Source organism: Leptonychotes weddellii, chromosome 5 (assembly GCF_054177405.1).
Source record: "Leptonychotes weddellii isolate Sample4059 chromosome 5, ASM5417740v2, whole genome shotgun sequence".
NCBI lineage: Eukaryota > Metazoa > Chordata > Mammalia > Carnivora > Phocidae > Leptonychotes > Leptonychotes weddellii.
This window is the reverse complement of record NC_138373.1, coordinates 117,620,881-117,636,438: the sequence shown is the minus strand read 5'-3', so window position 1 is coordinate 117,636,438 and position 15,558 is coordinate 117,620,881. Positions and strand designations below refer to the sequence as shown.

Genomic DNA, 15,558 nt, shown 5'->3' with positions numbered 1-15,558 from the left:
TTTTTTTTTAATTTTTTTTTATTCTTATGTTAATCCCCATACATTACATCATTAGTTCTAGATGAAGTGTTCCATGATTCATTGTTCGTGCACAACACCCAGTGCTCCATGCAGAACGTGCCCTCCTCAATACCCACCACCAGGCCAACCCATCCTCCCACCCCCCTCCCCTCTAGAACCCTCAGTTTGTTTTTTCAGAGTCCATCTTCTCTCATGGTTCGTCCACCCCTCCGATTTCCCCCGCTTCATTCCTCCCCAGGATAATTTTATTTTTTGTAAAGATTTTATTTATTTATTTGAGAGAGAGAGAGAGAAAAAACATGAGTGGGGGAGGGGCAGAGAGAGAGAGAGAGAGAGGCATCCCCACTGAGCAGGAAGCCTGACGTAGGGCTGGATCCCAGGACGCTGAGATCATGACCTGAGCTGAAGGTAGACATTTAACCAACAGAGCCACCCAGGCACCCTGAGAGATCATTTTCTTTTTGCCTTTGGACACTGCAAAGCCTGGCTGTTACATCTGGAACTGCAGCAACTATATTGTAACCATGAGGGGATCTGAGGCAGAACTGACATCCAGAAAGGGCCTGGCTTCTTGATGACCCTGTTAGGTTACTGCATCAAACAACCCTAATGTTGGTCGACCTGTGCATTTCTTAATGTATGCAATAATAAATTTCCTAATTCCTTATGATACTTTGAGTCAGTTTTCTGTTTACATGCAACAGATGGCATCCTAACTAATATACAACTAAACCAAACTTGGAGATCAAGGAAAACAGACCAGCAAAGGTGATATCTATGAAGAGTCTTCATCAAGGCAGTCAAGAAGCAGGAGAAGCAAATAAAGAGGCATGGATATAAAAGTATAAGATATTATGGAACTGCACATAGTTCAGAGTGGCTATTGCAAAGAGTATGGGCATAAAGATGAAGCTGGAAAGATGGGAGTTTGGAGCAAGAACTCGAGGAGGCTTGTATGCTGTGGCAGGTTAAATATGGCCACAAAACCTCTGCAGCTTCTTCTATTAAGAAGCAAAGTTGAGGGCCACCTGGGTGGCTCAGTCGGTTAAGTGTCTGCTTTCGGCTCAGGTCATGATCCCAGGGTCCTGGGATAGAGCTCCACGTCGGGCTCCCTGCTCCGCAGAGAGCCTGCTTCTCCCTCTCCCGCTGCCTGCCGCTCTGCCTACTGTGCTCTCTCTCTATCTTTCTGTCAAATAAATAAATAAAATCTTAAAAAAAAAAAAAAGAAGCAAAGTTGATTTTCACAACCCATGAATATGGCTGGCTTCATGACTTGCTTTGACCAATGGAATGTACCAAAAGTGATGTTATGTTAATTCCAGAACCAAGGCCTGGCTCTCTTGAGATGCTGCCCTGAGGCTACCATATTGTAAAGAAGGCAATCTAGCGTAATGAAGGATGAGAGGCCAGTGGAAAAGAACTGAGGCACTTTGGCCACACTGGTACCAAGTGCTGAGCATGAGAGGCCATCTTGCCCCACACAGCTATTCCAGCCATCATCTGACTGCACGTAAATCTCAGAGCCAACCCACAGAATTATAAGAAATAATAAATCATTATTGTTGTAAGCCACTAGACTTGGGGTGGTTTGTTATGCAACAATAGCCACCTGATGGTTAAGCCATGCCAAGATGTGCTGACTTTACTCTGAAAACCATGAGGAGTAACCTGATTAAATTCATGTTTAGAAAGCACCTCGGTGGCAGCATGAACAATGGGCTTGGCCTGGGGGCAGGTTGGAGGTAGAAGGACTGGTTGGAAGAACTGTTGTATTAACAGAGCTGAGAAATCATGTGGATCTGACTTAACACAGTGGCAGAAGGAAGGCAGAGAAGAGTCATTACGGAGGTAAAATCAGCATGATGGCAAATATAAGCTACAGTGCGTAAAGGAGAAACGTGAATTAGGAATTACAGTTCTCTGGACTAGGTAAATGAGTGGATGGTAGTGCCTTCACTAAGAGGGACTAGGGGAGGAAGAGAAGGTTCACTGGAACTGGAATATCTAAGTGGAGAAGACGGCAAGGAGTTGTGAATACTCAATAAATGCTTAATGAAGAAATTAGTATGATGAACCTGGGTAAGTACTGTAGGGTTCTAGTCCAGTGAGCTGTGGTTATATGGCATAACCTGAGTTCTCTCTAAGTCAGGGAAGTTTAAATGATGTGAACTCATTTCCTTGATACTTCGTCGGAATAGAAAGGAAAAGGAAAGATAAGTTTTGATGCAGTCCAAAATGCTCACAAATCCACATATTGTTCAGTTTATGTGCATCGATCTGTAATTCTCAGGGAGCACTACTAGTATCTGATGTTCCTATCTGAAAGCACTTTCTTAATCTATCCAGAAGGTAGTGCCATGATATAGGTTCTCTTTTTGTCCTCCATATTCTTCACTTGCCTCCCAACCTGTAAAGTCGCTTCCCTAACTCCACACAAAGAAAGAGTTGAGACTATCCCCAGGTCAGATACTTTGTCAAGTGAGCACAATCTATGATTTATTTTGTAACAAGCTACAAAGGCTACAAACAACTTTAATATGCACATGTAAATACTGGCTTACCTTTGAAATTGATTAAAATAGCAAGTAAATGGCTGGGAACCGATCTCATCTTTCCAGTACTGTTGCCAATTCATGACGCTTTCCAAGTTCTTCTGATTTTCTCTTTTACAGGGAGGAATATAGGAGCACTAGCAAAACAGAACACAGAAAATAAACTTATTATTCTACAGAATATTGAAATATGGTCCTTTTTTAATAGAGAGATGGTATTATGCACATAGTAAATCTAATTCTGACCTACCTAATCTTTAATAGAACCAAACTGAAATCGTTGAATTACATTTCAAATTTCCAGTTTGGAACAATTACAGAAAATATCCCAATTAAATGCAGCAAAAAATAATCTTTAGTCATTACAGTATGAGGATAGATTATAAATAATTAGTTACAATCTAATAGCAAATTAAAAGCATGATATACTCTCTTTATTGTGGGCCTGAAAATCAGTAGAGGGAAGCAAAAAAGAAAGTTAATTTTTATCCCCAGTTGCTAACTATAGACCTTGATATTTTCCTCTTCCACCTCTAACTACCAAGCACACAGCTCTCTTCAGATACTGCTCTCAACCGCTGAAACTCAAGTTTTCTTTTCTTACATTCTCTTGGACAATAAAATCAGCAGAAAACTTCCTCACAAGTACATAGTCAATGCATTTTGCTAACCGATGTCTTTTCCTGGCTCTGTCACTAACAAAGTATTTCTCTCTGAAGGGACCTAATTACTCTAAGCAATACAGAATCAGCAGATTTGGAAAATCATTCTTAACTCTAGATGTTAAAATTAACCCTTAGCATTCGAATCCATTTTCTCTGATTCAGTTTTTCTTTTTTTTAAAGTAGTCTCCTCACCCAGCATAGGGCTCGAACTCATGGCCCTGAGATCAACAGTCAGATGCTCCACTAACTGAGCCAGCCAGGCTCCCCTCTGATTCAGTTTTTTATAATGATGATGATCACAATAAAGACGGTGCCAATTTACTGTTACTGAATGTTTACAATATGCCCGGCACTGCAATAAATGTTTAACAGGCTTTAATGTGTTTCTTAGAACAACCCTAAAATGATCTCCATTTTACAGATGAGGAAACAGATTTCTGTCAGCTCTACAACTGGATGCTGGTGATTTTATCACATTCGACTCCCAGATGTTCTAGGAAAATTTCTGATGTTAAAGAGTAGCGGAAACAAACAAACCATTAGCTTCATAGTATAATTTTTTAAAAGATTTTATTCATTTATTTGATAGAGAGAGAGCACAAACAGAGGGAGTGGCAGGCAGAGGGAGAGGGAGAAGCAGGCTCCCCGCTAAGAAGGGAGCCCAATGTGGGGCTCGATCCCAGGACCCTGGCACCAACTGAGCCACCCCAGGGGCCCCTTCGTAGCATAATTTGATTTGCATTATTTTAGAGCATATAGTTTGTCAACACCTTCCCACTATTTTCTGGTAAAATACAAACTTTTTAGTATGATGCACAGTCCTCTTCAGGATCTGCCCTCCCCTGCCTGGGACTCCGCCATTTAGAAGCACATAGTCCCAGGACATGTGGGTGGCTCAGTCGGTTAAGCGCCTGCCTTCGGCTCAGGTCATGATCCCAGGGTCCGCACTTTGAGTCCTGCATCGGGCTCCCTGGTCATCAGGGAGCCTGCTTGTCCCTCTGCCATTCCCCCTGCTTGTCCTCGCTCTCTGATAAATAAATAAATAAATAAATAAATAAATAAATAAATAAATAAATAAATAAATAAAACCTTCCAAAAAAAAAAAAAAAGAAAAGCAAAAACCAAAAGAAGAAGAAGGAGAAGCACATATCCCCAGATCTGCCATGTGCTGTCACACCTACTGGCTGGTGTATGCTGCTCTTTCTTCTTTTAATGCCCTTTTTCTTTTACTTCCCTTCTTTCCAGATGCAGCTCTGGTGCACCTGTTTGGGGGAACCTTCTCTTTCTTACTCCACAGTTAAGCCCCCCTTCTGTTGTCCTGCCACAGGCATCACACCCTGAGCACCCACAGCTTTAATCCCAGGATCACACTGGTCGGTCTGTTTTACATCACCCTCCTCAATTCACTGGCAAGTTGGAACAGGGCTCTTTTTTCTTTTTTCCCTGCATCTTCACACTTAGGACTATGCCTGGTAATAGTGAAATTTCAAAAATGTTGGTAGAATTAATAATAACACACTTATATACACTTTTTATTCAAGATGATGAAGCTATTTTTCACAGTAAACATTTCTCTTAACACAAAAATATTTTAAATTTTAGTAAATTTGGTTGTTTTCTATTATACATAACAAATTTACAACATCTTACACAAATCTTATTTTAATGATTGGATCACTGTATATTTACCCTCTGCACATATGGTTAATGTTCTATTAATAACAGTATAACATTATTATATAAAGCTAAAAAGTTCTGTGAAATTCTGAATTCTGAGATCTTCCAAAGCAGCAGTTGGGTTTAGAAGCAATATAGGCCATTAGATAAGTCTCCAGTCCTACTATTTGTTGGGTGTTTGGACTTGAGTAAATTACTTCCTTTTTCTGGATTTCATTTCTTCTAGTCTGTAAACTCTCCAAAATAATTTCTAGCTCTACATTTTTATGATTCTCTTCTTGGAGGCACACCAAGAAAGGACCCAGCAGAAGGCAGGACTACAAACACTTTTGCAATATTTTTCCCAGAAAAGATCCTGCCCACTGGGGAAGTGGCTGGGCAGCCTGACTAAGTCACCATTCCAGCCAGCAAAAAGGACAAGTGTGGTAGGTCCTTTCTTGAGGACCTATACTTCGCCTTAGCTTAGTGTTCATAAGGGGCCTCTGATTTTTTTTTTTATTGTTTATGTCCTATAATGTGCTGGACATTTCCTTGCCTTCTATTAAAACATTTTGCTTTCTATACCATGGTCAATTAGTTTATAAAGTGAGAGTAGGTGCCACCTGATTGTGTTCTTCAAAGGATGTGTGAAACCTTAAAAATCCATCAGAGCCTTTTTTGCAATGGCTATACTCGACCCAAGAGGTACAGTAAACATTTTAGGGAATAACAACTAGCAACCAAATGGAACTAAGGCAGATTTTTAAATTTTGCAATTTAGTTCAGTTTGAACTCTTTGCTATTTAGTTTTTATTGCGGGGAAATGGGTTTAAAATAAATATCTCCACCAAATGACAACTCTATGATTTGACCAGGAGAGTCACGTCCACGTGTTTCTGAAAAGGTCAGACAAAAACTTTCACTGAGTGAGTAAAGTCTGTAGTAGGTATGTTGTGGTTTCACGTGGGAAAAAAAGAAATGTTCCTCGCCTTTAGAATACTTTGAGGTAGTGTGGGTGAAGTTTTAGAAGCAAGGTCTTTTTTCACATGAGGAAAAATAGCCTGTGATGAAAATTCAAGTATTTTTTTCATGGACTGCATTCTTTCCCAGAGTATCATAGATTAAATAATGAGCTTATAATACTCTAGTAACTTTTAAATCTCACATCACCTTAAAAGGAAAAACTTTTAAAGGCTAACCGTATGTTCTTAAAAATCATTGTTTATTTTCTTATATCTTGATTCTCCAATTAGTTTGTCTTTAAAATTTCTGTGAAGCCTTAGTTGGATTCTCCCAAGATTCCTTCTCAACTCTAGCAGATCAATTTTAAAATAAGTAATAAATACTAATTCAAAGCAGTGTTCTAGGAAAAAAAAATTTGGAAATTCAGTCAGACACTCCTTTCCTCTCTAGGCTGTTCAAACCTGATGGGTTTCCAGGTGCTACAGTAACTCCACCACGACTATCTCACCTTTGGGGGAGGGGCACAAACGATAATATTCACTGTTTCAGCAGCATCACTATTGTTGTCGTGGTTAACATTTATTGATTATAGGTGAAGCATGTCATGAATCCAAATCTCAATTAATCCAAATCAGCAAATGGTATAATCGCCTATGTTTTACAGATGAGGAAATCGAGGGGCAGAGGTTTAAGAAAACTTTCCCTCGGTTACAGTGGCAAATGGAGAAGTTGAGATTCAGACTGCAGAGGGTTCTTAACCACTGTACCACCCGGCCCCACGTCTCTATCTTTAGGGCTTCCCAGTTTTCTCTCTCTGAAGCTCCCTGCTTTGGGGGTAAGGGAGATGCCCTGACTTCTGCATCCCTCTCTTGGAGAACCAGTGTCATGATTCTTTGAGAATGGAGTTGGTGTAGCCCTCCCAGACGGAGGGGCTGAGGCAGTCTGTGGCAAAGTTTTGTTTTCCTGGTACACTCTCCGAGAACTGCATTGTTTTGTTTTATTATTATGTTAATCACCATACATTACATCGTTAGTTTTTGATGTAGTGTTCCATGACTCATTGTTTGCGTATAACACCCAGTGCTCCATGCAGAACCTGCCCTCTTTAATACCCATCACCAGGCTAACCCATCCCCCTGCCCCCTCCCCTCTAGAACCCTCAGTTTGTTTCTCATAGTCCATAGTCTCTCACGGTTCGTCCGAGAACTGCATTGTAAGTCTTCGCTTGTTCCCTCCTGTCTCAGTTTGGCTCCAGGGTTGATTTTTGGTGCCATGGATGTAATTTCACTTAGGTGAATTTATAGACACAATGTCTTTGACCATAGAGGACAATGAGCGTTCCCTTGGAGAAATTTCTTCATACAATTCTGATCTTTTTTGTTTTTCACTTGCAAAGGCAGCATTTCCCAATTTCTAATATCATTATCACCCAAATAAACTTCACTATTGTCTGTGTCACTTGCTGCCTAAACTTCATGAAATCACTTTCTTTAAAAAGTCAAGAGAAGGGCGCCTGGGTGGCTCAGTTGGTTAAGCGATTGCCTTCGGCTCAGGTCATGATCCTGGAGTCCCGGAATCGAGTCCCACGTCGGGCTCCCTGCTCAGCAGGGAGTCTGCCTCTCTCTCTGACCCTCCCCCCTCTCATGCTCTCTATCTCATTCTCTCTCTCAAATAAATAAATAAAATCTTTAAAAAAAAAAAGTCAAGAGAAAAAGAGGAATGTGATAAAAATATTTGTTTAATGCTTACCTGGTAGAAAAAATTTTTTTGACTTTTGAATTCACGAACCAAGTTGACAGAATCAAGTGGGCTAAGCCTTCAGTGAGTTTTTTAAGGGAAGACACTATCACCATTTGACGTGGAATATTTGATTATGTACTTATTATGGCTTATTTTTCCATTATCTTATTTTAGGGTTTATCAAGATTTATAATAGCATTCTTTCCAGCCTATCACAATGGATTTACATTTTAATAGTACCCTCTTGAGTGTGTTCTTTTGTGTCTTGAGGATTGCATTTCAATCATGTGGGCAGAGTAGGCAGAATTCACTTTCTTCCTTTACTGAGTCATTTAAAAAACAATTGTACAAAACACATGGTCCATTTAAAACATCAGGGAGAGAGTTCTATGTTAGGCATTATCTAAAAAATGGAAATGGAGAAACTGGTTTTCTTCTCCAGTTTCTTTATTGACTTCATTTGGTTAGGGAGGATAGTATTGAAAGACTTAACACTAGAATTGGTTTAGCTGATTAAATAATTTCCAAAGTAAACTTGGTTAGAAAATGAATTCTTGGGGGGCCTGGCTGGTTCAGTCAGTAGAGCATGCGACTCTTGATTTTGGGGTGGTAAGTTTGAGCCCCACATTGGGTGGAGAGATTATTTAAAAGAATTTTTTTAAACCAGAAAATAAATTATTAACACATTATTTATTGGAACATAGGTCTAATTATATTTTATACTATGATCCCCCATTTTCTGAAATCCTATAAGATATTTGTGTCAGTTATGATTTATAACTTTAATGACATTTTTGACAGTATAAACATATAATTAGGAAAACACTATGGCATAAAAACTGTAACTTCCATAATGTTTCATATGCCTCAACTTCATTAATTGTATACACACACCCCTATGAATGTAGGTTAATTTAACACATATAAAATTATATGTCAGCTAAAAAAAATTAAATTCTAGGGCAGGTGGTTCCAGAATGTGTATCCATATCTGAAAGCTAAATGAAAATAATCTTGTGGAAGAACTTGAAGTTCAAACAAATGGCTTAGAAAACATAACAAGCGAGGCTAACTAAGAACAGGAGAAGCTAAAATAAGCTCTTCAGACAGAATAGGCTGGGCAGTTACAGTGTGGTGTCCAGCCTATAACAGGGTTCACCAAAGTCTGTTCCGTGGACCACTTGGGTCGCTCATCGAAAAGATCCACCCTCCTGAGGGTCTGATTCAGTAAGACCAGGAATCTGTATTTTTAACAGCTCTCCTTTCCCTTGGAATGACAACTTTTTAGAACTGATAATTTATGCAACAAACCATTCTTGATTGCTGAGTACTGGACAGAGTACAAAGATTAGATATTACTCACCCTTTACTTGTCTCTCCCCTCCCTTCCCAGGAGCACGCAATGTAGTAGTAGTAGCTTATTCACAAAGTGCTTTGTGATTACAGAAGAGAAGTGAAGATTTTGGCTTTGCGGGTATGAGAGAAGCTTCACAGAAGAGATGATTTTGATTTGTGTCTTTAAGTTTGAACAGGAATTTGCTTCTCAGAGAATGGCTTGAGAAGGTGACATTCCAAGAAGAAGAAATGGAATGTGCAATGACTTTGTGTATAAATGTTCCAGAAAGACTGAGTCATCTAATGTGCTTGGAGAATAGGGGGCATGGGGGATGGTGTTGAAAAATGCCCAATTATCTGAACTACTACTCACTGAAGAATTGTTTCTCTCTCTTTAAATGCTTCAATGAAAAATTGCTCACTACCTTCTGCATAGTATTTCCACCCACCCACCAATGCTCTTTTAGGTAGAATTTATTGTCATGTGTTGATACTATCTGCTTTCGTAATTTAGTAATATTCATTTAACTTCTGGATTCAAGCAGACTGTTCAGGTTGGTGATTCTATTAAAACTGAGAAAAGTTTCAAATGACATTCCAATTTCAAGAGAAAATAGTTCATTCAACATTAGATTTTCATTCAATTTTTATTAGAAAATAAAAATACAGGGCGCCTGGGTGGCTCAGTCGTTAAGCGTCTGCCTTCAGCTCAGGTCATGATCCCAGGGTCCTGGGATCGAGTCCCACATCGGGCTCCCTGCTCGGCAGGAAGCCTGCTTCTCACTCTCCCACTCCCCCTGCTTGTGTTGCTTCTCTCGCTATCTCTCTCTCTGTCAAATAAATAAATAAAATCTTAAAAAAAAAAAAAGAAAGAAAAGAAAAATACAGTGTCTTTACTAAAAATAGAGATCAAATCTCAATAGAAAAAGTCAAGTCAAAACAAGGAGCTTTAATCTGGAAAAAGCTCGATAGTTATTATTTGTAACAAGCATGACAGTAGTTGTAAAAATTGGTTCCATGGCATATGATCCTAATTTAAAATCTCTGAGGAGGTGGCCAATCCTCATGACCATACAGAACACTGAAATAAAATTTCTTAAATGTTCATGCATGCATTCAGATATGCCACATTGATGGCATTATTTGTGCACTGTATTGTACACTGTACACAAATTTCAGTGTGTATATGCATATTTAATGAAATATTACAGCCATCATTTCTGCATGCAGGAGACCAACAAGCCCTATCCATGCTAAGTCCCCGAGGACCAGGATTGATAGATGATGGTGATAAAAACTTGATGTTTCTTACTCGTGGTAGAGTGTGTTTTCCAAAGATGGCCACACCAATATTTATCCCATTTCACAAGCTTTTACGATGTGACATTGACACTCTTCTATTCAGGGGTGCAGCTTTATCTTTCCTTCCCTAGAACATGGATGAGCCTGTGATCCTGTATGACTTCCAAGGCTAAATCAGAAAAGGTGACATAGCTTCTGCCTACAACTCTCTCTTGGGAATGCCTGCCCCTGGAATCCAGACACTTTTCCATGGGAGGAAGCCAAAACTGCCCATGCAGAGAGATCACACAGAAAGGCCCATGTGGAGAGGAACTGAGACCCCCCCCAGCCAGTAGGCAGCATCAACTACCTGATAGGTGAGTAAGTGAGCCTTCAGATGATTCCAGCCTCCAGCCCTTGAGTATTCCACTGGGACCAGAAAACATGGAGCAGAGATGAGCTGTCCCCTTTATGCCCTGTCTGAATTTCTGGCCCACAGAATTTGTGAGCATAATAAAAATAATTTAATCCACAGGGATCTTTGACAGTGGCTAACAGATCATAGGGTCCCTAGGACTAAAAATATGAACATCCTTTAAGGTTCTCCTTGGACTCTATAGCTGAAAAAACCTGAGGTTTGATGAAATGTAGTCCAGTGAGCCACTATGACATAAGAGAGGGCTCCTCATCCAATCCCCAGGCCAAAAACTCCTTGAATAAAGAGGAGGCTGGTCATCCTTGGGGACAGACCCCTTGGTAGTATCTGAAGTAGCACCTATGAAAATCTTCTAACCTTTCCCCAGAGAACATGCAGACATTTACCAGAGCAGCTGTGCAAGGGGGGAAGGGCGGACATTTATTTTATTTTTTTAAATTTTAATTCCAATATAGCTAACATACAGTGTTATATTAGTTTCAGGTGTACAATATGGTGACTCAACAATTCTATACGTTACCTGTACTCTTAATTTCCTTCACCTATTTCACCCGTCCCCTTACTCACCTCTCCTCTGGCAACCATCGTTTGTCCTCTATAGTTAACAGTCTGGGTTTTGGCTTGTCTAGAAAGGGCAGACATTTAAAGTATTACTGGACACTGGTTCTGTGCTAACCTTTATCCCCGAGGACCCTAAGTATGACTGTGCTCACAATGTGGGCTCATAGCATCAGGAGAAAATGGAGTGTGGGCCCAAGTTGGTATCACGATGGGTCCAGAGAGTCCATGTGGTTGTTCCTATAGATACTGAAAGTATAGATGCAATACACGTACTTAACACTAGTCCACAATTCCTCCCCTGACCCCCTTACTCATAGACAGAAGCTATTTTGGTGGATGAGTCTGAAACTGCCTGCTCTTTCCCCAAATAGTAAACCAATAAGCCAGTATTGCCACCCTAGGAAGTCACAGAGATTACAGGAGTGGGATTCCTAGCATGTCGCCATTTAACTTGCCTATTTGGCTCCTGAAGAGGGCAGACAAGTCTTGGAGAATGGCTATATTGTTAAATGAATTAGTGGTGGCCATTTCAGATAGTCTATTTATTGGAGCAAATAAACTTACCTCTGGAAACTATTCTATGGCAATTGATTTGGCAAATGCTATTCTCTCCATCTTTGTGGACAAACAATATCAGAGACAGCTGTTTTTACCTGACCGAGAGGGTGTAGACTCTCCAGTCTTACTCAGGACTGTCTTACTCAGCACTGCCTCAACTCTCTCTGGCTGTTATGCTGTACTCCACAGGAAACTTGACCCCCCCTCTCTCCCACAGAACATTACAGTGTACATTGATGATAACATGCTGATTATTGCACCTGGAAGCAGGGAGTACAAAGTGCCCTAGATTCTTTGGTAAAGCATAGGTGTGCCAGTGAGTGGGAAATTCGGGGGGGGGCAGGGGCTGCCACTTCACTGAGGCTTCCGGGAGTCTAGTGGTCTAGGGAATTTCTGAATATCCCTTCCAAAGTGAAAGACAGATTGCTGCATCTTTCACTCCTTAAAAATAAGAAAGAGTCACAATGCTTGGTGGACTCCCTTATATTTTGGCGGAAACATATACCCACTTTTGAGATTGCTACTCTGACCCCTTTCCTGAGTAAACCATAATGCCACCAACTTTCAGTGGCAGCTAGAGCAGGAGAACCTGCTCCAGCTGCTCCAGGCTCCAGTCCTCTCAATTCACCTTTTTGGCCCAGTGCCTCCAACAGTATATGAGGTCTGTGCCAGACTGGGGGGATACATGGAGCCCACCAAGAGCCCTGATAACATAGAGCAAACCCATGCTTTCTTTGGCAAATATTCTCCTTCTAAGAAACCACTGATTTGTTACTGAGTGTCAGTAGGGTCAGAATGTCTAAACATGGAACACCAAGTTACCATGCTACCCTTTGTACACTGGGCATTTTGACCCACGAAAACACAGGGGTGCCATTTACAGGGCTGAAGAAGGTCATGATGGGAAATAAGTGTCATAAGCAAATGGCTCACACTCCCAGCGCACTTTCTCTTTTGATACTATCGCCTTTCACAACTTGTCCTAATAAATAGTTGTTAATCTAGGCCTGTTTTTCTAATACTGGGATACACATACCCCCAGAAGTACTCTGTGGTATGCTAGTGGGTACTTGACCAGTTTGGGTGGATGAAAAAAATCTGAGCTCAGTGAGCATCACTTTGAGCAGAGCTTCTGATTGATTGTTTCTCTTGTAAGGAATGATGTTGAAGGTACAGACCTACACTGATTTATGGACACTGCCTAACAAAATTGCATTTTGATTAGAGGGATGAGACTGTGTTAAATTCTCAGAAACAGAGCTCTGATCAAAACATAAAATCTAAAAGTCGTATTTCCCATGCATCCTTTCTCAGGAAGCTACTTGAGGATGTACTCCACTGAAACAAAGGTATAAACCAAGAAAAAGGAAGGCACTGGATCAAGGAAACAGAGTACTCAACGTGAGGGAGACACAGCAGGCCTAACATGTAACCAGTTCAATTTGGGGCAGTAGTAGGCTGAAGGAATCCAGAAAGGGCATCCCAGGAGATTTCCTTAAAAAGAAGAAAGTGGAGCTAAATGGAATAACCTTATGAAAAATAGTGTACAAAGTAGTTTTATGATTCTGTGGGAAAATTTTGGAAAAGGAAGAGAAAGGTGCATAGGAAAATAAGAATATATGAGAAGGGGATGACTATCAGCTCAAGGAAAATAAACATTTATAGAAATGAACAATAATTTACATAGTTAAAATAAGTTAATGCTCAATATTTGTTTAGCCAAAAATTATGATAGAACCATATTTAAAGGATGAAGGGCAGAAAAATGGGGTGGAATGGGATGGTGTAAGGAAGCTAATTCCTCATATTCCCTCATAGGTGGTCAATAGTATCTTAAACATACACATCAGAGAGTCTACTATTTAGAAACATGGAGATAAATATTAGAGAAAAATAAACTAAAAATATTTACATTAACAATAAAATATTGTCTCTGGGTTGCAAAAGGGATGGAGACAGAAGAATCTCAATAGAGAAGTACCCCCTTCCAATAAAGTTATAGCACTATTTGATTTTTTAAACTATGTTCATAATAATAATAGTAAATATTCATCAAAGGTTTACCATGTGCGAGGCCATTATTCTAGGTGTTTCACACATATTAACTCATTTAATCCTGATAACCCAATGAGATAGATACTATTACAGTTCATTTTATAGATGAATAAAACTGAGGCAGAGAGGCTAAGTAACTTCCAAGGTCATACTACTAATTTGATTAAAAAATAAAGTAGGGGCACCTGGGTGGCTCAGTTGGTTAAGCGTCTGCCTTCATCTCAGGTCATGATCTTGGGATCCTGAGATCAAGTTGACCCCCCCGCCCTCAGGTTCCCTGCTCAGCAGGGAATCTGCTTCTCCCTCTCCATGGTCCCTCCCCTCTGCTTATGTGTACTCTCTCTCTAATGAATAAAATCTTTTTAAAAAAATTAATCAAATAAAGCATAATAGATACACAAGCCAAAACCCCCAGGCAAACATGCTTAACAGTTGTACATTCTTCCAGATGTTTTCTACATTTTAACATGAATATGAGTACACTCTTCTCTGTCTTAATCTTTTTCTTTCATTTAACAATATATCTTGTGCTTTCATATCTGCATAGAGAGATCTATCTCATTCTTTTTTAAATTCTACTATATGGATGTGCAAGAATTGTTAATTTGTCCTCTACTGAAAAATATTAAAGGTGTTTCCAGTCTTTTGCAATTCCAAAGGAGCAACAAACTTCCTTTTACAAGCATCTATACATACATATGTGAGAACAGGAAAAATAAAAGTGTGTATGCATTCAAAACTTACGACTGTTGTGTTCCAAAGAGATTGTACAAACTGCATTTCAGCCAGCAGTTTATGAAGAGTGGACTATCCTTATATTCTTAAAAAAATAAAAAGTAATCTGGTATTATTAAACTTTCTGATAGGATATGGGACTTCTTGTTTTAATTTGCATTTTTTTAAAGATTTTTATATATTTGAGAGAGAGAGAGCACTCGCACACAAGAGAGAGCATGAGGGCATGGGAGGGGCTGAGGGAGAGGGAGAAGCAGACTCCCCGATGAGCAAGGAGCCCAACTCGGGGCTCCATCCCAGGACCCTGGGATCATGACCTGAGCCCAAGATAGATGCTTAACCGACTGAGCCACCCAGGTGCCCCAATTTGCATTTTTAAATAGAGGTAATATTTTTTTTTGTATTTTAAAAACTATTTGTATTTCTTCTCTGCAAACTGACTATCCATGACCTCTGCCCATTTTGGTCATTTTCTTGCTGATGTTTAAGAGTCCTTACATAGCAAAAATTTATCTTTATCACATATTGACAATTTCCCTCGTTTTGTCTCTTTTGACTTAATTTGTGGTATGTTTGCGATATACACATACGTAATTTGTATCAACTCAATCTGTGAAAATTTATGTAATTAGATGCACATCAATGACAGACCCATTATCTATAAAGACAATATAACCACTGAAACAAGACCTCATCACTTTTGTGTTGTCTTGGGTTTACATAAGAGGGTATGTGACATTGTTCAGAAAAATATTTTAGAAAATATAAATAAACAAAAATAAAAATTTAAACCTCCAGTGCTTCCATCATTGCGATTACCATTGTTATCTAACTTAGGATTTTGTGCAAATATTCTTTTTTTTAACATTTTTTTATTTTGTTATGTTAATCACCATACATTACATCATTAGTTTTTGATGTAGTGTTCCATGATCCATTGTTTGCGTATAACACCCAGTGCTCCATGCAGTATGTGCCCTCTTTAATACCCATCACCAGG

At 39.6% G+C, this 15,558-nt stretch overlaps 1 protein-coding gene across 2 annotated transcripts in view; it reads right to left on the bottom strand.

Moving 5' to 3' along the window:
- The window catches only part of KCNMB4 (potassium calcium-activated channel subfamily M regulatory beta subunit 4), a 62,191-nt gene that overhangs the window by 31,082 nt on the left and 15,551 nt on the right, over positions 1–15,558 (bottom strand). For both annotated transcript variants that reach the window (XM_006732341.2, XM_081822068.1), the window contains exon 2: positions 2,583–2,710. In XM_006732341.2, the coding sequence (XP_006732404.1) occupies positions 2,583–2,710 (128 nt within the window). The remainder of the gene's footprint in view (positions 1–2,582; positions 2,711–15,558) is intronic.